Source organism: Carettochelys insculpta, chromosome 13, assembly GCF_033958435.1.
Source record: "Carettochelys insculpta isolate YL-2023 chromosome 13, ASM3395843v1, whole genome shotgun sequence".
Lineage (NCBI taxonomy): Eukaryota > Metazoa > Chordata > Testudines > Carettochelyidae > Carettochelys > Carettochelys insculpta.
This window is the reverse complement of record NC_134149.1, coordinates 10,000,001-10,023,230: the sequence shown is the minus strand read 5'-3', so window position 1 is coordinate 10,023,230 and position 23,230 is coordinate 10,000,001. Positions and strand designations below refer to the sequence as shown.

General features: G+C 37.1%; 1 protein-coding gene across 2 annotated transcripts in view; it reads right to left on the bottom strand.

The window, feature by feature from the left end:
* Nucleotides 1-23,230, bottom strand: part of FMR1 (fragile X messenger ribonucleoprotein 1) — a 49,562-nt gene that overhangs the window by 8,600 nt on the left and 17,732 nt on the right. For both annotated transcript variants that reach the window (XM_075007564.1, XM_075007565.1), the window contains 9 exons: nt 21,278-21,371; nt 21,072-21,188; nt 18,427-18,597; nt 18,250-18,328; nt 14,108-14,217; nt 8,921-9,007; nt 4,283-4,478; nt 2,478-2,657; nt 434-516 (listed from right to left, as the gene is read on the bottom strand). In XM_075007564.1, coding sequence (XP_074863665.1) covers nt 434-516; nt 2,478-2,657; nt 4,283-4,478; nt 8,921-9,007; nt 14,108-14,217; nt 18,250-18,328; nt 18,427-18,597; nt 21,072-21,188; nt 21,278-21,371 — 1,117 coding nt within the window. The remainder of the gene's footprint in view (nt 1-433; nt 517-2,477; nt 2,658-4,282; nt 4,479-8,920; nt 9,008-14,107; nt 14,218-18,249; nt 18,329-18,426; nt 18,598-21,071; nt 21,189-21,277; nt 21,372-23,230) is intronic.

Below are 23,230 nucleotides of genomic sequence, written 5' to 3'. Positions count from 1 at the left end.
TGAAGGAACTAATACTGATCGATCACAGGGTTCTAACTGAAGTAATGGTTAGGCTTGTCCACAAGCTATGGTGATCACCACTTTTGTCACCAATCTGAGGTACACAGGCCAGATCACTCATTTGAACAAGTCTATCACGTTTATCAATACTCAACCATAAAAAGTTGTTTTTGTTTTAAAAGTTCCCTATCTGCTGTAGTATGAAGTTACATAGTAGACAATGAGATATGTAAGAGCCTTGATAAGTTTTAACAAGAAAAGTATGCCGATATTCTTGTGAACTTGACTTGGAAACAGGGAATCAATTCAATGTTCCACGGAAGGGGATCACTTGCAGTTTGGAACTGACTGATATTTGTGCACTGGATTTCGGTATTTCTTTATATTATACAGAACTTATTCATATTCACAGATATAACAAAGGAAAATTTACCTGAAGCGATCCATCTGCTGTTCTCCCTTTAGAGTCTCTTGAGTTACGCTGACGGTTATCTGTTCGTGCCTGTTCATCATTTCCTACAATGAGAATGTAATATTCAACAAAGTTCTTGGCACTGATTTAAAATTTTCCCCCAATTTCTCTCTAAGCAGTTAAAGATACAGCATCTGTTATTTTAAAGCTAAACAGCATCAAAACATTTGCGCATGGCTTAGATAAAGTAGAATAGAGTTCCCAAACTACACCCATCGATGGCCCACAGAAACAAAACTATGCTGTGGATTGGGATGTGATGAAGAATCAATTTTTGCAGAGTATTATATATTTAAAATCTTCTACCAACTGTGTGTGTTCTCTCTCAGCTCTACTTTACTGCTACTGAAAATATCACTAAGTGGCTTTTGACATGTCAAAGTAAACAAAACGTAGCCTATGGAAAAGAAGAAAGAATGTCTCTATTCTAAAACTTCAAAGTAGTACATTAAGGAACATAATCAGAATGCTAAATTACCAAGTACCATTTAAAAGTGAGAACTGTTGACTTTAAGCTTGGTTCTTGCACTTTACTCCTAAAATTCTTTCCTACTGCATATATAAATTACAACTCTAAATTTTAGCCATACAAAGATTAAGAAAAGATGGGCATAAGTGAGCAATCATTTTTTCGATGATGTGGGCCACTCCAAGAATCTGTAAGTGGTCAGTAACTGCAATCTTCTATCATATAAATGGAGGGAGTGTGGGGTCTGAACCAGAGAGTCTGGGTACAGGAGGGAGCTCTGAGTAGGGAATGGGCCACAGGAGGGGGTGCAGGATCAGGGAGGGAGTTTGGGTTCAGATGGGGGTTTTAATTTGGCATGGGGTGCATGAGTGGTTTATGACCTGGGAGAGTGGTTTGGGGTGCCAGGTATACTTTGTAGTCAGCAGATGCTTAACGACAGCATTCCTTGGCTGCCACAGCTGCACACTGTGCTCAAAGCAGCTGGGGCCATCTTATGTTTGTGGGCAGTACATGTCCTGTGAGATGAGAGGGTTTGCTAAGCCCTGTACCTGCCCACAGCACCAATGGGAAATACCCCTTCCTCCCCCTGAGCGCACATTGCACTAAGACACATACTCTGGCCCCACTAGCTAGCTGCTTTGAGTAATAAATGGGGACATAACACCCAGGGAACCTGCCAGAGACTCCTGCGGGGCTGGATCTAAATTTTTGATGGGATGGATCCAAGCAATTTCTGTAAAACTACTGTATGCATTAGTGTTATATGGCCACAAGTAGGCCAAACACTGTCTGACTCACAAAAGGCCTGATCTAAATCCCACTGAAGTCAATTGGAACATTTCCACTAACTTCAATATGTTCTGGATCAGACTTTTACTGAGAAGATGAATGACATACAGTGGGGTCCCTACATAATCAAGTGTGGGAGAGAAAACGTGTTTAATATGTGGAATGTACACGACTGAGGTAATGTTGTGTGTGGTCTATAATGAGTAAGTGCGGCTACAGTTTGCAAGCCAATATATGGCACTTTCTTTGGGTAGCAGTAGTCAATCATATGTTGGGTGGAGAGTTATAAATTAGACCCTACAACATCTCACATTCCAATAAAGACCAGATAGCAACTATATGCTTAACACTTTTCAACTTCAAGTGATATAAAAACCACTAAATAATTAATACAAGCTCCCCTCAATATTCTGGGTCTGAAACAAGGAGCTGAATTGTCAGTGTCAAAGTAGGCAAACAACAAACTATAATTAAAATTGTAATTAAAACTACATTAATGGGGAGAATTAACTTCTATAGATCTAAATATTATCAGTGGATCTCTAAAACAGTGGTCCTCATTTATTTAGTAAAACTAGTTTAATCAGATTAAGATTAATACATTTATCTGGCCACCAAAATACATTACAACTCACAGTTAGCAATACTACACAAAAGAATGATTAAAATGAAGTCAACGCAACAGAATTCTTTCTAATGTCCCTCATTGCATTCCTTTTCTTTTTTCAAATCTAAGCCTCAACGTACCTTTGAAACCTCCTCGACCCCGCCCGCCTTGGCCTCGTGCACCACCTCCACGTCTTCGTCCATCTCCTCTGCGAAGGTAATTGTCACGTTCTTCTTCTGCTGCGGCTAATGACCAATCACTAAGTTCATCTCTGTGATCAGATTCTGTCTCAGAAGCATTTGATGCTTCAGAGTTAGTTCCTATAAGGAGTTAAACACACACACTTTATAGCTTTATTAATGTAGTGTTTTTGGAAAAATCAACAAACGAATTAAAAAAACATGCAACAAGGTTAATTTTATGAGTGAATTTAACATTCTTGCTCTACCATCAGTAGAACTTGGCTGACAGAATAAAAGCTCTTATAGAGTTTATGTATCAGTTCATGTAAGTAACTAATGCAAACTTCAAAATATTTCCAATTCCAAAGAGTAAGTCATGCTCTATATTTACCCAGCATGCAGCGATAATTAAATTTGATTGTCTTTAAAAGGAAAACCTGTGAAGTTCAGAACTGAGGATCACACTTTGAATAAACAAAGCCAAGATTTTTAGGGCCCCAATCTTTTGTATGTTATATTCATAATACGGATAATGTACTCTGGTGAAGTGCAGTGTCACACTGCTGTAGCTATAATAAATGACATTTAGAGAAATACTAAAAACTGGCTCTTCATTTTTTAACCTGTTATTGCATGGGCATAGCTAGATTTTCAGAACTTGATGAAAAGCACATTATTACTGAATAAAGATTCTAGTTAGTGCCGGGATGCAAATTCAACAAACCCACTTCAACTTGTCCTTGCCTGGAGCATCATTCATTTAAAATGAGCTTACATTCACGAGAAGCAGATGAGCGCTCTGCTCTGCATTTCCGATTATCGGACCATTTTTAAGGTGCAGGTTTTAGAAGCATACTCTTAGATTCGTATTTTTGAATTTCTTGGCCTATTAATCCTTGAATGGAGCTAGTAAAAGGAAGACAATGTGTGATGGCCTGATGTGGGAAGCAGAAATGGGTCAAGGACTAAATGGAGGAGTTTCTTAATAAATGTACTGTTATATTTTTCAATCCCAAATTACTGACTGACTGTCTTGTGCCCTCCCCATGAGGAAAATAGTAAAAGAAACCCAAAAATGTCCCTCAGGCCAAAAGGTATTATTAAATTTAACACTTCACCAGCATATATATATTCTTTAAAATGAACAAAAGCAAATCATCCAACTTGAAAAGTTGTAATTCTAATCACAACAGCAATATTAATAATACAGCTAGTAAAAATGTACCATTCTTGGAAAATATACTCTCGCCAGCTTATTTGCTTTTTTCTCTCCCCCTTCCCCCCATTACCTAGGGCATTACACAATTTTGATGAAACCATCTCAAATGTGCTCAGAACAAAGTTGACTGTGATGGCTGGATGGAAATGGAGATCATTTTAAAATAGGCTCTTGCTCCAGACAGCTGCTCAGCTTCAGTATTCTGTCTCTTTCTGTTCTGGGTTCAATATATGTTTTCCTTTTGCATTTAGGATCTCTAATACTGCTTAAGCAACTGTAAAACTGTTAGCACAGTGTTTATATATACACATTATGTGTATAGTGTTTATATATACACATATTTTTACACCTGAGACATGGGACAATCTTCATATATTAGTACTCATGATGAATAATAATCTTAGTCTACTTTTAACAGACTCATTCCCCTAAAACATCCAGTGCTCATGTATGTAAGTTAATAAAATGTAAATTTCAGAAAATTGTGAGAACAAAGGGATTGTCCAAAAGATCAGCGTTAAGTTACAGACTGGTAGTTACCTACCTGAAGCATAGCCTGGACCACGTCTGCTGTGCCCTCTGTTTCTGTAGGGTCGACTACCTCGCCCAAGCCCTGGACCATCATCAGTCATGTATCCTTTTTCCTTGTCAGTACGATTTGGTGGTGGCCTAGATGTAGCTCCAATCTGTCGCAGCTGTTCATCAATTTGCAATCTTTCCAAACGTAGTTGGTCTACCTCCTACAAAAAAAAAGATCTGTTACATATAATTGCTATTCAATTAGTACTCAATTTTGGAAATACATTAAAAATGTCTAGTTTTAGAACGTGAACCACAAAGCAACAGCCATGAAACAGGTGTTTATTTTTGTTAAATTCACTACTGATAAACAGAAAGCATTAAGAGATCAATAACCTTTGAGTTCACATATTAGAACTATAACAAGCCTTGTGGCACCTTATAGACTAACAGGTAATTTGGAGCATAAGGCTTTGTGGGCAAAGACCTGCTTTGTCAGATGCATGAGTGGGTCTTTGCCCACAGAAGGTTATGCTCCAAGTCATGTTAGTCTGTGAAGTGCCACAGGACATCTTGTTGATTTTGAAGATACGGACTAACTCGGCTACCTCTGATATTAGAAACATGTTACTTTTGCAAAATTACTTTTTGCTAGAGCAGTGTGTAAGGTTGCTGCTGCTGCTTTTCTTTCTGTCCTTAACTATTTCAGATTTAAGAGTCAAGCACCCTGTTCAAAGGTGGAGAAAGTGAAGCATGTCCTCTGTCTAGCTCTGCTCTCTCATTTTTTCCATACCAGGCCTCATAAATAGCGGGAGAGTAAGGCAGTCACTACCAGTAGTACAGAGTTTAAATAGATAATTCAAAGAGGAGATTATATATGCTGTTCATCCTTGCCTTGCAAAAAGTCAGAGAAAATGCATTAGGATAGGGGAAAGTTACTGTTGTTCAGTATAATCAAATCCCACGAACCTAAAAAATCTGCCAGGATGCTTAAATTGTTCCAACTCACTTGAAAACCATAATTAAAACTGAACTATTAATGTGTCAAAAGATGGCAAAGTCAGATAGCATCTAACAACATTTGCTGCCACATTCCTCTTTTTTGAAGCAACTAGCTGAGAGATGTAGTTCTGATGGACCTTTCCTCCAGTCACTGTCAGCCCTGAATCCTCCTCATGCTCTGCTGGGGAGTCCATGCTATTGAGTAGGTATGTGGGCAGTCTCTCCTGCTTCCAATTCTTTTGGTTCTTAAGAGTATTCTTTGTCCTGAGGAGTTTCATTTCATGGTCCACCATTTTGGTCAATAGAAAATGGTTAAGAGCACAAAAGCAAACGATTCAGTGATGATGCTTGCACTAGTTAAGTCAATTCCATCATCCATCAAATATTATGATAAAATAAGTAAGCTAATTGTTAACTAGCACAGCTTTCTAAAAATACTTGTAATTTTGTCAAGTGTACGTAAAGACATTATCTCACTATCTTCACTATATAGTCTGTCTATTCTGAATATTTTACCCAGCACACAGCCCCACAAAATGATAAGTATTGTCCCCTCTCTGGGTTGACAGTCTGACACCTTAACACCAGGACCTACTGGAAAACACACTTCTATATCATTGCTGTCAGACAAGTCAGCATCACTACCATGCAGCTTTGCTGCACTGAGGTAGGATTTTGAAGTAGTAAACATGCCAATGACAGCAGCACCAGTGGTAGGCTGAAGAAATGGCTACAGTAACATCTATAAATGGGTCCCAGTTACTTGGACATCCTTTGATCCATTCCATGGCAGTGTGCAGAGTTTGTTAAGAATTTAACATGCCAGAAAAAGACTGCCCTCTCAATATGTATCAAACTACAGAACACCTGTGAGGGATGACTCAATCTACCACCTAAACAATGGGAAAGCAAAAACAGCCTGTGATAACCCTGGTCTCTGCGAAACAGGGCTAGCAAAAGATGGATGAAAAGAGGTGGAAGCACCACTATGTTAGGAAAAAAAGAAGCTATGAAAAATCATTGGAGGAACTGTTTATCCTCACTAAGGACAGGTCTTCAAAAATCATCCCCTGTAAGCTCATATCACAATGCATCAGAGTGCTATACCTCAGTTGAACATGAATAGAAGCCTGAAGATTATCCAGATCCATGGTCCCACAAGCACAAGGGAAGATGATGATGACAGGAAAGAATTCTATCAGGAGCTCTAGGAAACCTTCACTTACAAAACCACATGTGACTGCAGTGGGCAACTACAATACCCAACTGGGAGAAGGGAAAGAAGGCAAAAAGTCCATTGGAAGGGAATGGCATAAATGAACTGAATCCATGAGGAGATTGGCTGGAAATGCTGGTGGAGGCAAAAGAAACATTCACTGGTAGTAACACTTGGTTACAAAGGGGGTTGAGAGCAAGTGGATATGGATTTTGCCCAATGCAAAAACCAAAAATGAGACTGACAATAGAAAATTTTGATTGATAAGCAATGCCTTGTACAGGTCATCGAAGTAGTACCATCATTCAACATCAGTAGTTGATAACCATTTGATCTCAACTCCAACAAAAACGTGGAGAAGAAAGTGCTACAAATGGCAAGTCAGAGATATCTGCTAAGAATATTCAACAAGGCTATTCTGAAAGCAAATACTTCCAAGGAAGAATTGAGTCATATGAATACCTGTGACAACTACAAACCTTTGCTGTTAAGCTGAAGCAACAAGAAATGAAGACAGAAAAGAGCAACGGAAAGAAACTCTGAGGAAATGAGGAACTTACTACAGAAGCAAAGGAATATGTAGCGAAATGATAGCAACGAACTCGAGTACTGCTTCCTCTAAAAGCTGTTTAAAAAAAAAAAAGACTAAAAAGACTGAGAAGTACTGACATGAAAGGCTCTCAAAGCTGAAGATCACAAATGCCACAAAAACTGAAAACAGGAATTGCTGCTGTACAGAACAACAATAAAAGCACTGAAAAACAATGGGAAAAAATCTGTAACTGACAGTCCAGTGACGGATGCAGTCTGCAAAGATTTCTACACTGAACTGTTCACCTTTCAGATAAATGCCCCACTACCAACTCTTCAACAGCTCAATGGAGAGCCCACTCCTGGTGGTCCTGTCAGTGAAGTTCAACATGCAGTTTATCAAATACAGGGAGGAAAAACTGCAAGAAGAGACAGACTGACAACTGGAATAAGAGCTGGAGGCCACAACCTCTGGGAAACCCCTGCTCAGAGGTGTAGCTGTTACCTGGAAATGTAGAGAATATCACCTCGTTGGAAAGAGTCCAGTACCATTTTGTTACATAAGAAGGATGATCATAAAGATCTGGAGAATTATCACGCAATATGCCTGCTTTAACATCTCTACAAGCATTTTACCAGAACAATACCAAACCAAATCTTGCAGTCTGGATGAGCTGCCTTTGAGAGGTGGTAGGCTTTTTGAAGGAATTTTAGCACTGTGGACCATATCATCACTATATATCAGCCATTAGAGTACTCAAGGGAATAAAAATTCCATTTATGCACTGCCTTTGTTGACTATGAAAAAACACAGATCAATCCAGCGCTCTAGTAGAACAGAGCTTCAAGATAAGCTATGTCAAACTACTAAAGGATACACACTAACTGCTCTATGGGTATAACTCTGTTCAACACTTGATTCACATCCCAATCAAAAAAGGTGAGAAGCAAAGAGACATAGTTTTAGTGAAACTCTTCACAGCTTGCCTTGAAATGGAAATGAGGCAGATGAACTGAAAGGGTGGAATCAGCATCAAAGAAAAGCAATTAAACCACCTCAGATTCACTGGTAGGATATCAAATTGCTGAAGACATCAATCTGTGGAAAATGCAGCAAGAACATGACGCGAACAGCAGCATAGCTGGACTTTAAAATAAAATTTATGTAGCCTGATGCCTTGCCAAAAGCCCAAATAGGCAAGAATATAAGAAGTTGAAATACATCTTTCTGGGCCAACAAACATGATCAGGAAGGTTAATTCTAGCAAAGAATTAAAGTTGATTGTTACACATTCAGGTCTATCAAGGATGTATTACTCCAGTGGGGGGACAGAATAGGACTGCACAAAATATAACATGCATCAAACTTCCTGAACCTAAAAGTACTTCTTACAACTTTGCACAGCAGTGAAACATGGGCAATGATGAAGATACAGGACCTGTAACTGTCACAAAGAGGGCAATGGAAATAATTCTGGAGATTTCAATCAGCAACGAAATCCCTGAATAAGTGACCAGACAGCAGAGTGTAATGCAGGACACATCATTGCTAAAAGCGGGTATAAATAAAATGCAATGGGCCACGCATATAGATAGGCTCAATAACTACTGACGGACTGCAGCTGTCACCAAGTGGTCCCCAAGGGAAATGAAATAACTCAGCAGACCTCCAAAGAAATGGGAAGATTTCCTACTGAAAAGGTATGGTTGCACATGGAGAAGGAAGTCCAGGATTAGAAGACTGGAATAAGTGTATTAAATGGCGCAAGCTAGGAGGGCTAAAGGACCAATCTCACTCCAAAATTACAGCCAAGAGGGAAGAGGACTGGACTCGATGACCTCCCAAGGTCCCTTCCAGATCTATGAGATGTGTATCTCCATATATTATAAGTAAAGTAATATAATTTTCCTCACCTTTAAATAATTTAGGTGATAATCTAAAAGCACAGTTGCATTAGTGATGCTGTCCTTGGTTCCCACAAATACAAATGGTACCATCCCCTGAAAAGAAATCACATATTTTAAAAAAATCATGCAATGATATTTAGTCATCAAATATTTAAGTAATCCTAATGATAATTAACACATAACTACAAAGTAAATGAAGAACCCCTTCAAAATTGGGACACAACCTCTAAATTTCATAAAAAACTGATATTAGCTATATTAACAGCTGCAAAAAATATAGTTACGTGTACATCCAGTAAACTTAACCTCACAATATTCCACTCATCCAAGGACAGTAATTTATTTTGGAAGGGAAAATAAATTCCATCTTTGTCCATTAAGAGTCATCACAATAAAGCTGGGCAAGTAGGTCTGTAGCTGGATAAATGAATTCTAGACTGAGTTACAATTAGACAGTGTGGATCATAAAGCCACATTTAGATCATACTTTCTGAACCATGTTAAAAATCATTATTAAAACTGTTCTGCCATCTAATCTCTCAAACTTAATGTAAACAATGCTTTTCACATAGCACCAACTTCTGTGTGCCAGGTTCTTTTAATTTACAAGTTCAGGAAAAACTAAGCACTTCAAAACATAGTCCCATCAATCTGTGCATAAAATAGCACTTATTTCTCTTGGACCCCATAAAGTAATTTATAAAAGACAAACAAAAATCTTCACTAAGGTGAAGTTAGCACTGCCGCATACCACCAATGGTCTGAATGTTAATTACTTTTCAAAAGTGCTAATAGTATTAACAACCACTTGCCAGAAGGTTAGGAAATTCAACACTGAAGTTGAGCACAATTCCAATATTTGAAAACACTGGCATTTACAGGCAAGATAACTGAGAGACCTTAACTCTGTAGTTATAACGATGTAAGCCTCTCATCTTCCCTTCTGTACCTTTTATAACTTATTTGAAGGCTGTATTATTTTTCAACAAGGGATTTTTTTAAGGGCTTTAGGTACATAGTCACTCGCAAATCTGAAGAGATGCTAATATCCCTTAGTATTTCACAGAAATAGACATTCATGGGGGGATAGTATGCTATTTATCTAAGCAGAAGCATTCTTTTTCATGTGGAGTGTGTATAACTAAGTGGTACAAAGAAGCTGGTACCGCAAGTATGATTAAGAGTAAATTATTCTAATTTTGGCCGTCACTTACGCTGCACTATGATTAGAAAAAAAAGTAACTGGAGATTATGATTTCTCACCACATTACTGGGGGAAGAGTTAAAACTATTTAAGTACACTTCCTAAGAATTCTCTTTTCACACATTTATGTTTCTTGTAAATTTAATGTTAGCTAAAGATTTCACTAGTTTGCATGTGTGTACACATTTCATGCAGGAGATGATAGACACAACTGATGTGGGAACCCCCCTTCGCACCCCCAAGCTCTCTGTAAAATGCAGGAACAGAAACATTTCAGCTTCTTCTGCCTTCCAACTTTGTATCTGGAGGAAACGAAGTAATTCATAGGCTTCTGATAAACCATAGCAATGCTAATAAAAACATTAACTTGCATGAAATACAGTGACAAGTAATCTTTGGTGTTGTACAATATAATTTAGCTGTGACTTTTGCCTGTTGGCCAGAGACCTTCTGTTTCTTAAATTTTTTATTTTTCTCTTTTTTTTTTTTTTTTTTTTTTTTTTCTCATTGTGGAATAGAATAAATCGATCTGATTTCTCTCTTTAGTAATACATAAATGAGGGACTGTCAGTCTGGAGCGTATAACCTAAAAGTATTCCTAGTCTGTGCCAGCACTAGTAGGTGCATAGTGCAAAAACTGCACAATTAAGTTCAAAACAACCCACGCACACTTGAACTCAGACATTCCCTTCTACTTAAGCCAAAAAGGTGTCTAGTTGCACTGTAGCAGTTGTTAGAAACATAATGCTACAATAAATTACCTTATTGCAGGAGTCATCTCTCCCAGAAATCCAAATAAAAACTTGAAGATCTCCATCATAAAAATGTTAGGAGATTGAAATCATGAAGACAAGCTTCAAGACCAATGACTTATAATGTAAAAACCAGGAGAGGTATTATCATGCAGAATCCCAGAACATTTACATGAAATTTCCAACAGCAGCAACTACTCACTTCAGAAGAACCACCTACTCATGAGATAAATGCAAGCTAGGAAACTTGTTTACTATCTCTCTAGGTCACTGCAAATAGGTAATTTCCAAAGCATTTAAAGACTGTTTCAATTCAAATACTCTTGATTTATGGAGATGGCTTTTCAGGGGAGTCACCTCCCAGATAAGAGGTGAAAAAAAGTTTAGCGATTAGAAAGCCCCAGAAATTAAAAGGAATGCTTAACAGCTGTATGTGTTGTCTTTGACAATTTGGAAAAAGGCAAATTTATCATTGGTTTATCGTCTTGCTATCTCTTTTTAACTTACTCTGCATCAGATGGGTACACTTATTTAAATCCACATAATTAAGAACAAAACTATTTAGTGTATTTTGTTATCCTAATACACCTATACTCTGATCTAGTATCTCAAATTCTCAAACCACAACAGCATATGATTCAACTTTACTCTCTCAACGTCTGGAGTATTTTCAAGTCTGATGAGCATTTAATACTCAAACTAAAAAGGGCAATCCCAGCGAGCACAAGGCTGCAGACACAGCATACTTGGGGAATTTTTTAGAAATTAAAGACTTCCTTTAATAAAGGGGGAGCTTGGATTCTCTTAATACCATGCACCAATAAACAAGTCTATAAAGGCAGAGCGATCACAGTTGATAGCAGTGCCCAAGGCATCATTTAGTGAAGTTCCTAGATCTGGCTTAATTCTAAAAACATGTCAGGGTCTTTGCAGGGAAAAAAAAACCTAATCAGCAGAAGGCTTAGAGGTGGCACCAATATAAATTATTTTCATAGCTTACAACTATGGACAAGATAGCTGTGCACACACACCTCCCCCAGGCCGCAGAAACCCTGCTGCACTGCCAAGCTGGTGGTGGGGGCTCTCCAGGCAGGATTTAAATTGCCCGGGGTGAAAGGCAGGGATTACAGGGATGCACAGGGTAGGAGCAGCATTACAGGCCAGCAGGCAGGGCCAGGAGATGTGGGGGAGGGATGGACAGAGACACACACACCCCACCCTGAGCCTTGCCAGAAAGGTGCGTCCACTGGCCCACTAGGAGGATTTAACGACTCTCACTGGCCCTGAAGTAAACTGAGTTTGAAACATATGCTGTATAAGAATGAGAACTTCACCCTGCTTTTCAAGCTTTAAAACTTTACTTAAGTGTCCTATAACAATAAATAAAAGCTACAAGATCTAAAAATCTAAATCATGTTGTAAACAGTTCAAAAACCAGAGTTTAAAAGATTAAATGTTTCTTAACTACCCAGATTTGACCTCCGGTATTTGTATTTCCCGTTACAGTTGATGACACAACTAACACCTACAGCACTGTAAGCAATGCAAGTGTTAGTGATGTCATTATCTATAAACAGGAGCTATACAGAACTCTGAACTTACGACTTGGCAAGTTAAAAAAAAATCTTTCAATTCACCTTTAACAGCTCTATTTTGGATTTAAAAAGCATATGCAAATGAGCCCTTTCAAACTATAAATAGCCTCTCATATACCAAATGTGGTCAAATCTATTCTATTGCTTGAATTTTTGTATTTTATATATCAGCCACACAGTAAACTCATTAAAGTCAATGATGTAATTTTAGCTTGCAATAAAATATTGGCCCTTTTGCTCAGTCCAACCACTTAACATTCTAAGAAGATTTTGTTACTAGAAGTAAAATGTGAAATATGTGAATTTAGAAGTACAAGTGGAACTTCTAATTCTAAATGCTTGAGGTCATTTTAGGTTACGGTAACAAGAAAAACTGACATTGTATTTAAACACTTTTGTTCCATTAAACAAAGCAGGTTAGAACTCGGGCTACTGATTCTTGCCTAACAGTCGTGTTGTACTGGTGTCAAGAATATCTCTATTTTTCAGCAAGCATGTTCAAATTAAAAAAAAACAAACAAACCATGCATCTTATTCTTAGGTTATGTCTACACTAGATAGTTTTTAGCAACAAGGCTGTTTCAAAGACCTGCTGCTAAAAGTTATCATGCATGAAACACTGCTAGCGTTTTTGCCAACAACACACTTCTAACCCCAACGATCGTTTTTTGCTTTTTTGGTAGGAGAGTGCAGCATTCACATTTGCAATTGCAGGGAAACTTCACGGGGGGGGGAGGGAGGGGGCCGCGATCATAAGTACCAGCAAATTACAAGATGTTGTCCATCAAGTGACTAAATAACAACAGTTGGTTAGCTGGTAAATTATTAGAAACTACGTAAATAAGAGTTTAAGTGCTTTAAAAGATTAATTATGCATTTAATATCAACATTTGGGATGAAAATTCCATAACTTTTAAATAAGGGTATTTTTGTGGTATAGATTTCCTTTGCCTGCCAAATCTCCCTTAAAATCAAATTTTCAAGTTATGGAGTTCAAGGCTTCATTGAGACCCTATATAAGGTTAAAACTCTAATAAAATTTGACCAGTTTTATGCATTCTTCTTATAGCAGACCTGGCATACACCACCTGTCCAAACATTTTAAGGAAGTACAGATTAACGCATATACTGGTTGTTGTCAGCTCATAATCTAATACCAACACTAAGGGATTTATAATGAAAATGCAACCAGACTTAACTAAAGCATCAAAATGAGACACCTGAAGTTCAACATCGCAAACTTAAAAAAAAAAAATTTTTAATGAATGTGAAAGTAAATTCGTACATATGTTTCTGGGATACCATTACACTGTGAATCCAGTATTAATGCTTCTAACAAACAGAAATAAAAAGGTGATTCCAAAATGAATCATTGGTGAACTTACATATCAGCAATTTAAAAGACTTGCACAAAAGGTTACCATTACATGATGTCAAAAAAATCTGCACAAGTTTGTAAAAATTTCCCTTCTGACTCCATTGAAGCAGGAGGGGAAGGAAGGAAAAAAAAAAAAAATCAGCTGCATGGGGGAAGAGATCCCACACATTAATTATACTCTTACCAGGAACTTATTTTACTGCTGAACATAGCAATTTCACCACCAATTGATACAGACACAGAATACATTTACTATAAACATACCTCTTCTTGCGGAATATTTTTATCATTTTCAGCCTCAATTCTTACTCTCACAACACCCGATTTGTCCACTATCTCCTGAATCAGTTTTCCATTTTTTCCTATTACTTTTCCTACAGAAAGAATATACAGAACATTCCACCTTTAGGCTTTCTCCCCAAAATCTGAAAATATTAATATACAGCAGTTTAGTAGAAGAATTTCATACCAATAAAAAGGGTTTGCCAACACTCACCTAATGGTTTATAACCAAGATTTAGTCAATGAGCCATGAACTAAATTTGCTAAGTAATCTACAGTACAAATTTTGGTAACCACTCCAAAGCAGCCATGTCATCAGGGGTAAATAGTATTCAATGAAGCAAATGCCAAAGTATTTAGAAAATAGTATTTGATAAACAGAAAAAACACAAAAAACTAAGAGAACAAAGGAAATTCAGTCACAAAACCCTAAAAGTGTGTAATATGACTATTTACATCTTAAAGCTACAAATCTTAGTTAAAGTGAAAATTCACAATTTTTTACACTGACATTTCTCTTGATTTTGTGTACTTAAATTAAAATTGCATACAAATATATGCTGGGACTGAATGCATTTTTTCCCTTTTACAATACTACAAAAACTTACCATGCCTAAAGAACAAGCAAGCAAAGAACAAAACCAATGTGACATCTTTGGTCCTCAAAATTTTAGTCACTGTTACATTTTCTGGTACCAGAGATGAGGTTGAGAAGGCAAGAAGGACCAAATCCTTAGAAGCAAGTTTTGTTTTGACATATGTTTGGCAAGATATTTCCATTAGAAATCTTTTTTGTGTTTAAAAAAAAAAAAGAACAGGTGAAAAGAACTGTTCAGAATTAGTCTTAGATGTTTCATAACCAAAAATGTGTGTATCAGATAAACTTGAACAGAAGTTTATCCAAGGAAATGGAAATTTTTATTTTTGTACATTTAAAAGTTGACCTAAAACAAGCAATGGAAACAAACACTTAATGTTGCTCTTCCAACTAAAATTTAAAAAGTGAACGAGATATTAAAAGGCAAGCTAGTTATGTGGGATGCTCTTTTATAAATTAAAATTAACATATTACCTACTGTTAAGCCAGAACACTTAAAATTAAGTTAAAAAGATTAATGCAAATGATAGCTTGTAACGAAGATGAGAATTTAACCCAACTTGTTAAATAAATTCAAGACATGAGTTTCAAAAATAATCAGCAATTTTTTTTTCAATTCAAGGTAAGTGTTCATATTGTTGGCTTGATTTAATCCAGCAAGAACAAACTGATTAAAACCCACTTATAATCACACAAGACATGGTGTATACTGACAACAGAATGGATATTTGCTTGTATTTTCTTAAATTCATAAATGCTAATAGCAGCCACATTTTTACATCACACGCAAGGTATGCAGCTGTTTTTACTTTAATTCACCCTAACTATAACTTTTTAGTAATGATAATTTTAGGCTGATTTTTATAGTCTCCATTTTAATTTGAAAATATTCAGAGAAAGATTGCCACATACATAACCAATTTGTTCTCCTTGACCATGACGACTACTCTAGGCCTTGTTACCACCAAAAAGCGTCAACGTCCTCTGAATATTTTAATATTGTATTTCATCTGTTGTAAAAGTTAACAATTATCAGGAAACATAATGGATGCATACGAAGAGAGCTGTAAACATTTAAAAAAACCCAGACAATTACAAGCTTCCTATCACTGTAACAAATTAATTCAAAATGCAACTGTTTACCTCAGCAATCAATAAAATGTTGATTTTTTAGAAGAGGGAAGATCAGCAATCTATATATTAATAATCAACAGAAAATACAAACTTGCATGCTCAAAGTGAAATCTATGCTACTTGTTTTAGAATTTTCACAAGAACTTAAACTTTTCAGAAATAAGTTATAAAAATTCAGTTTATACGCAAAAATTACAAAAACCACTACTCCATAACAATATTTTACCAATAGTATTGAGAGCAGTTTACCTAGATTAAAAATTTTAGTTGTCTGTCAAGCTACAAGTGCGTACTTTGCAAGATGGCTAGGGGAAGAAGAAGGATTGTGTTCTCCAAATATTACTTATTTTGGATATATATTAATAAGCATACAGAGTGAACTTCTCTAGTCTGGTTTTAAATTGGATTGTAATTGATACTTGTTCCACATATTTAGGATTAAAAATATTTAAAAAAAAAAAATCAGCTGTATTTTGTTTGGCCAAACTTTTCATTTCATGTCTTCTTTCTCTCCCCAGATCCCATAGAAAGAATAGGTCCCTCAGAACCAGACTAGTGCTGAGAATTTGCCCAATCATTGGGAAGTCAATATTGTGTTGCAGCATTACCAATGCTTTTACTGCTTACTGGGCTCTTAGAAGACATTTGTGGTCAATCAGAGCTAAATAACTATGTACAGCACAGAGCCAGGACTGGTGGCTGTCAGCAAACTTTATGGGACCAGAGGAAATTTGGCCATGTCCATGACAAGTGGACATCCAAGCTAACTGAAATCAAGCCAGATTATGGATTTTGCCAGACAACAGTGTTCCTGACTAGACAGGTTCAACCTGTATTAACAGAGGTATATTCTTTCTGTGGGATCTAGGTCAAGAACATGAAGACATGAAGTGAAAAGATTGCTCAAACATAAAATGCAGTTTATTTTTTAAAATTTTTAATTTAAAAATCCTGAGCACATGGAGCAGGTATCAATTAACATTCAAATTAAAAATTCAGTTTACCATTTCTGCTCATCATCAGTGAGAACTACAGCCGAGAGAAACTAAGAGTAACATTTACTAAATTTAAATCAATTAAATAGATGGAGTAACATCCTGGTTCTTGTCTAAAATCTCATGTAATTCAGACAGTGCCATTTCACTATTGCTCTCAAAGCCTGCTCAATATTCAATGAAGCAGTCTGCCTGTACAAAAATTGGAGATACTTAAATGCACCAAAAGCAAGTTTGTCTTGTTACTCACTACTTCAACTCATTCTAGCTCTCAAGCAAACCTAGATGACATATTTCTGCTGGCTTATAGGCACAACCATGAAATTATTTTAAAATAAGCTATTTTCTACCCAGGGGTTGATAGATGTTTTAGAGTCACTGATGCTTGTTTTTGGAAAAGTGCTGTTAGTCAATATCTGCACCTTGTCTTACTTCCATTGTTGCACCTATATGAAAGCTTCCCAAGGAATAGGCAAAAGGAAAGATGAGGGTAGTATGAAATTAGAAATTAGCCGATTACTTTGCTGCATAGCAGAAGCCACATTTCTCAACAGACTTCAGGACATTCAAGCTATGTCCACACTAAAAATAGAAGCTGATGACCGATATGCAATTTTAGCTATGCTAATTGAGTAGGTAGAATAGATTTATCCACGGCCTACTTTCACGTCTGTCCACAAGGCAGAAGGTCGAAGTTCCTTCAACCTTCCTTATTGTCTTACCTTTCACGAGGAGCTGACATTGACCCCCAAGAGCGTCATTTTGCACATGTGCAAAATGAAACCCCAGAAGATAGACCCTGAACAGGTAGATCTTTCAACACTGTGTGGCTCTAGCCTTATGTATGTCCTTGACTTCATCTAGAATCCAGCTTACTTTTTTTCAGTTTTCTGGTTGTGAAGCTTATTTTGGTTCAGACTACCAAAACAAGTGACAAAGCATATAAAGCCAGCAAGTGAATGCATAACTGTAAACAAATATTGTCTGCTGAACATAAATCCTCAAAAAGGATCATCCTCTTGCACAAGGGACCTTGACAAATGCAATGAAAAAGTGACTCTGGGAGAATCATGTTCTTTCATGAGTCATGTTATTGTTCTAGTCAGCGTTTCTCAACTACATGTCCAGTAAACTAACACACACTGTGGAAACACAAATCTACATTCATTTCCTCAACCACACCAATACTTTTTAATAAATGTTTTCAGTTTCCTGTAGAAGTTATTTGGTAATAAAAGTACAAAAAACTCATTCACAAAACATGTTTCCACCCTCCTCAGCCCCCCTCCCCCGACCTCTTCAAACTTTAGGCTGTCCTCTTTGCATTGTTTCTCATAGTTAATAGTTAAACTAATATTTTTCTACCATTTCAGAGCTAAATTCCAAAACTGACTTACCTACTAAGTTTCTCGGGACCTGTATGACATCTTCAGCAAATTCCAGGTAGCTTCTTGCCTTTTTCACCGCATCCTGATCCTAACATATAGTGGGAGAAAAAACCAAAGGAGTTCAGTTTTTTTTCCAGAGCATGTTAGTTTTATTAAATGTTACCATTTATTTATCTGGAAGCTTACCTCTCCATAAATATGGAATGTGCAGGTGTCTTCATCAAGGTCAATAGCAGTCACACCAGGTACTTTTCTGGCTTGCTGAATATTAGCACCATGAGTGCCAATGGCCAGGCCCATCAAGTCTTCACGTACAATAAACTGTTCATGAAATCGGGATGCAAGCTGTCTTGAGCTCTAAAAAAAAGAATTCATACTACAACTACAGATTTATCCCTCTATTCATACTGGACCATCAATTGTTTTCTACCAGGACCGGGGGTGGGGGTGGGGTTGGAATCTATGTAGGGATCCTTGTCAGGATCAACTGAAATTGCATAATACTCTGATAATACAAAGAATTTTGGAACTGAAGTAATAGCAAGAACCAATTGCTGGTTCTGAGTGAAAGCGGAAGAATGAAAGCGACAGCTAGTGTGAGAGGAGTGAAAATTAAGTTTAGGAAGGAGGTGCTTCTGCTGCACATCTAAAGTTATTAACTAGGACAGAAGTTGGCAACCAAAATAGCAAGAACCATTTTTTTTAAATTCAGTAAAAACATCAATAATTCACGAGCCACAATGAATGTGAATAGGGTACACACACAATGATTTGTAGTATGACATGCTTACTGCAGGACATTCACCATTTATCAAAAATAATCAAGAGGTTTTTTTCTTTATTTTGCAAATTATAGTGTCAGAAGCCCCAAAAAGCCCTTAAAGAGTTGAATGCAGCTCCAGAGTCGCAGGTTGCAGACCCCTGATCTAGGGGGAAGTAGAACTTCAGGAAGCTGTGTTCGGAAGCTCTACCTCCCCGAGACGTCACATCACATGGGCATGGGACAGAGAAAGAATGGAGCAGTGATGCCATAGCGGAGTGGAGGCAGGAGGGAAAAATCAGGAAAGGTCAGCAGGGCAGTGGGAGTGAGTTGCTCCTTTCTTAACTCAGGGCTAGTGCTCTCAGAATTGGACTACAGGTTATACCATGCTAGTCTGGCATGATCGGGACCTGATACGTCCTGAACAAGAGAATCTGCTGCATCAGGGACATCCCCAGCCACCAGCCCTCAAGTCTGCTACCTGCTGTAGCTCCAGTAGGTAGCACGTCTGGTCACCCCACCACACCTACTAGGCTGCTCGCCCACCTACTGCCTTTACCACCAAGAAGCCCCACACTCCCCTGGGCTCGTGCAGCCACCTGGCCCCAAGCCCACTGCTGGTGTATTCCCTCTGGCTACTGCACTGTTCCTAGCTGGGCTGCCAAGGCTGTTGACCCTCTTGCAGTGACTGTTGGGTGCTCTGGACCACAAGGTTCCAGTTTTCAGAAGTGCAAGCTGTACTCTGCTCCTTAACATTTGGGATGTAATCCAATAGGAACATTCATGTAATTCACCTATCGTTTGTATCCCATGAGTTGGTAAGTCCCACACAGTAATGTTTCCTGAGTGCCAAGTTCCTTCTCACTTTCCGCTAAAATGAGAAGTTAAAACCTCTGAAAATATAGGTTCCAATATAATAGAACAGAGGTATCATTTGCCAGTTTGAAATTTTAAATAGTAATAGTTACTTGACATTTATAGTTCTCAGTACAATTCAAAACTCTTTACAAATGTAGTACAAGTTGAACTTCGCAAGCCCAGCACATTCTCATCTGGCAACATCCATTGTCAGGCATGATTTTAGTTAACCAGAAGTCCACTTATAAGGAGTGGGGTTCAAGTTTTCCATGGTCCCATAAAGATTGTTTTCAGCCACCAGTCCTGTGCTGTTATTTAGCTCTAATTGACCTCTAAGTGTCTTCTAAGAGCCCAGTAAACAGTGGAAGTGCAGATAACACTGCTAGAAAATTTAGACCTCCTGTGATTCAGCAAATTTTCTGGTTTCAGATCCTGAGGGTGCCGGAGTAGAGAGGCTTACCCTATATTACCTTTATTTATTTTCAGGGAAGTTAAGAAAAAGTTCCATTCTACTTTATAGTGAAATGGGTATTTGCTTGCCCACTCTTTTCCAACATAAAACTGCAAGTCAGATTTCTGCCATTCAACACACTTTCAATCATAAGAATATAGTATGTCTTACAATATACACAAATCAACTTACAATACATTTATCTACTGACTACAAATATTCCACCAATAAGTCTCACTATTTTCTTCATTTTTTTTTTTGTCTCCAATTCATTGCTGGGCTCTCTCTTACACCAAGCTGCAAAGCCCTCCACTTTCTGGAGTTCTAGGCTCTCACACTCTCAACATTTTAACACTTCACGTGGAAACGTGGGTTTTTGCCCCCTATGATTTTTTGTTTATGGCACTCATATCAACACCATGCTTTAGCCACTCATCTATATCTGAAAACATACATTCTAAATTATCACATATCTATGGATTCCACCCAAAAGTATTCTCAAACCTTGACATTTTAGGGCCCTATCACGTGAAGCAATTCACTCACTCTTACTGACTCCAGTGGGACGCATGCACGATGAGACCCTTGAATTGTACAGATTTCACTGTCAGGGACTACACCTCTATCTGCCTTTAGTGCTACAGTTAAGAAAAACTGGATATATTATAATACCACCCACGTAAAAAACTCTTGCCACCAATAATTGCAGAAGAGTTCTCAGTACAGTTTTCAGGTTATCTGATGGAGAAACAGAAAACATACCTCTAGCTGTTTACTAGCTTCTTCATTCCTCATCATCAGAGATAACTTGGTGCGAAGACTTCGAAAGTGCATATCGATCAGCATATTTGCTCGCTTTGTTGTTACTTCATTGATGGACTACACCATTGATAAAAACAAAATAGCTGATAAACACTCTGTTCACACAAACCTTTAAAATAGGTGTAAGCTACAGAAACAGTACTTACCAAAATGATAAGTTGATAGTTTTCAGAATCATACATTACAGAAAATGCTCCAACTGCCTTTTTGAAGTCCTTATGTGCAGATTCTTTGGCACACCTAAGAATTTAAATGCTACATTATTAACAGAATACTTATTTGATGCTCCTGTGGCTCAATCATAAGATGCATCATCTTTGAAACTATTAATGGTAAAATATTGTTTTTGTAGAACATAAGAATAGTTCTAAAAGGTTCACTAAATTAATATCCACGAATTGTAATTCTGCAAGCACAAGTAGATGTAAGCACAAGTAGGTGTTACAAGGACTGCTTCCCTTCCTTTGATGCTCGTAATTATTTCCAACAGGACAATTAACATCCCCCCACTTCTCACCTCCACCTTTTATCCTATTTGTTTTTTAAGTTATTGCATTTTTTCTTCTTTTCGGTCCTCTGTATGTATATATGTCAGTCTGATTTGGAAATGAAATTGATCTGAAGAAGTTGGTCTGTCCCACAAAAGCTCATCACCAAGTAAATAATTTTGTTAGTCTTTAAAGTGCTACATTTCTGCTGCTTTGTTTTTTTGGAGTACAGACTAACAGGGCTACCTCTCTGTTACTCTTCAGCAACTGATTCAGGACAGCTCCCTTGAGAACATAATATGAGTGGTTTTTTCAGAGAGAGATTGTTTTTACCCATTTTTCCCATAAGCCAAGATTTATAGTCTCAACTTTGTACTTCAGGAAAAAATATTGCCTAAACTTTATCTAAGCTGTATTAAGTACAGTCATTCCACATTTGATTGATTAGCTGCATTTTCAATTAAACAGAAACTTCATATAAGGAACAGCTGAAGAAAAAAAAAAAGTACTCGGGTCAAAATGTCAAAGGCTTATGATTCACCAGAAAATTGCAGAAAAACTTATTTCCGTATAATAAACTTATATATTGTTCCCGCACATAACAGATTAATTTAACATTATTTCAAAAAGAGAAATGATGTGCTTATTAGAAGAAAAATGGTTAAGATCTTGTCTGATTAACACACTGTGCAATCTTACACACTTAAAATAAACTAGATTTGTTTTTTTAATATATCAGTTATGACAGAGGATTTAGGATTTCATATTTTGCCTTCCTGAATTCATTGTGCTAAAAACTACGGCACTGTAAATGTATCCAGTTTCCTACTCAATAAAAATGAGAGGTAGCGGGGGTTCAGAGCAGTTCCCGATGTAAGTGGGCTACGGAATATTCTACTCAAGTCTAAAATTTTGAAGTTTGGGGTGCTTCACAGAATACTTCTTGGTTTTTGTTCTTTTTTAAAATAAGGCCCCCTACTCCGGTTCTGTCTTGGGTTATCTTTTAAAGCTCTGATGGGAAGTCAAGTGTTTCAACCAAGGTTTTTCAACTACATTCTTAAGAATTTTCAGATAATTGACAGGTCAGTTTTCTAGATGAGTCTCACAATTAGTTGTTCTAATTTCAAATTAGTAGATAGTAATCAATAATGGTAAGAATTATTCAATTATTTCATTCATACATTCATCATTAAAATAACCTACACTTAATCTGCCATTAAATATGTAATTAAACAGACACTTGTCACAGACAATTTATCAAGTTCAAAAACATAAGTATTTTCACATAGTTATCAATTAGGTTGATAATATGCACTCAATTGCCAGATTCATTTATTTTCCTATTTATATAAATAAGCAATACAATCATGAAACCAAAAAAAAAAAAAAAAATTCAATATGAAATCTGTCTGGCTCTATATTGTTCAACATCATGAAAACCGATCCCCCCTCCCAAAAAACTAAAACAACTTTATTTCTGCAGACTTGTAGTACTGCTTCAGAGATTATTTGGTGAAATGGTTCGAACTGTGACACTGCTAACAACATCTATATTTCTGCATTTTCCATTTGATAAAAGTAGAAAAAAAATCTCATTTCAACTATTAATGA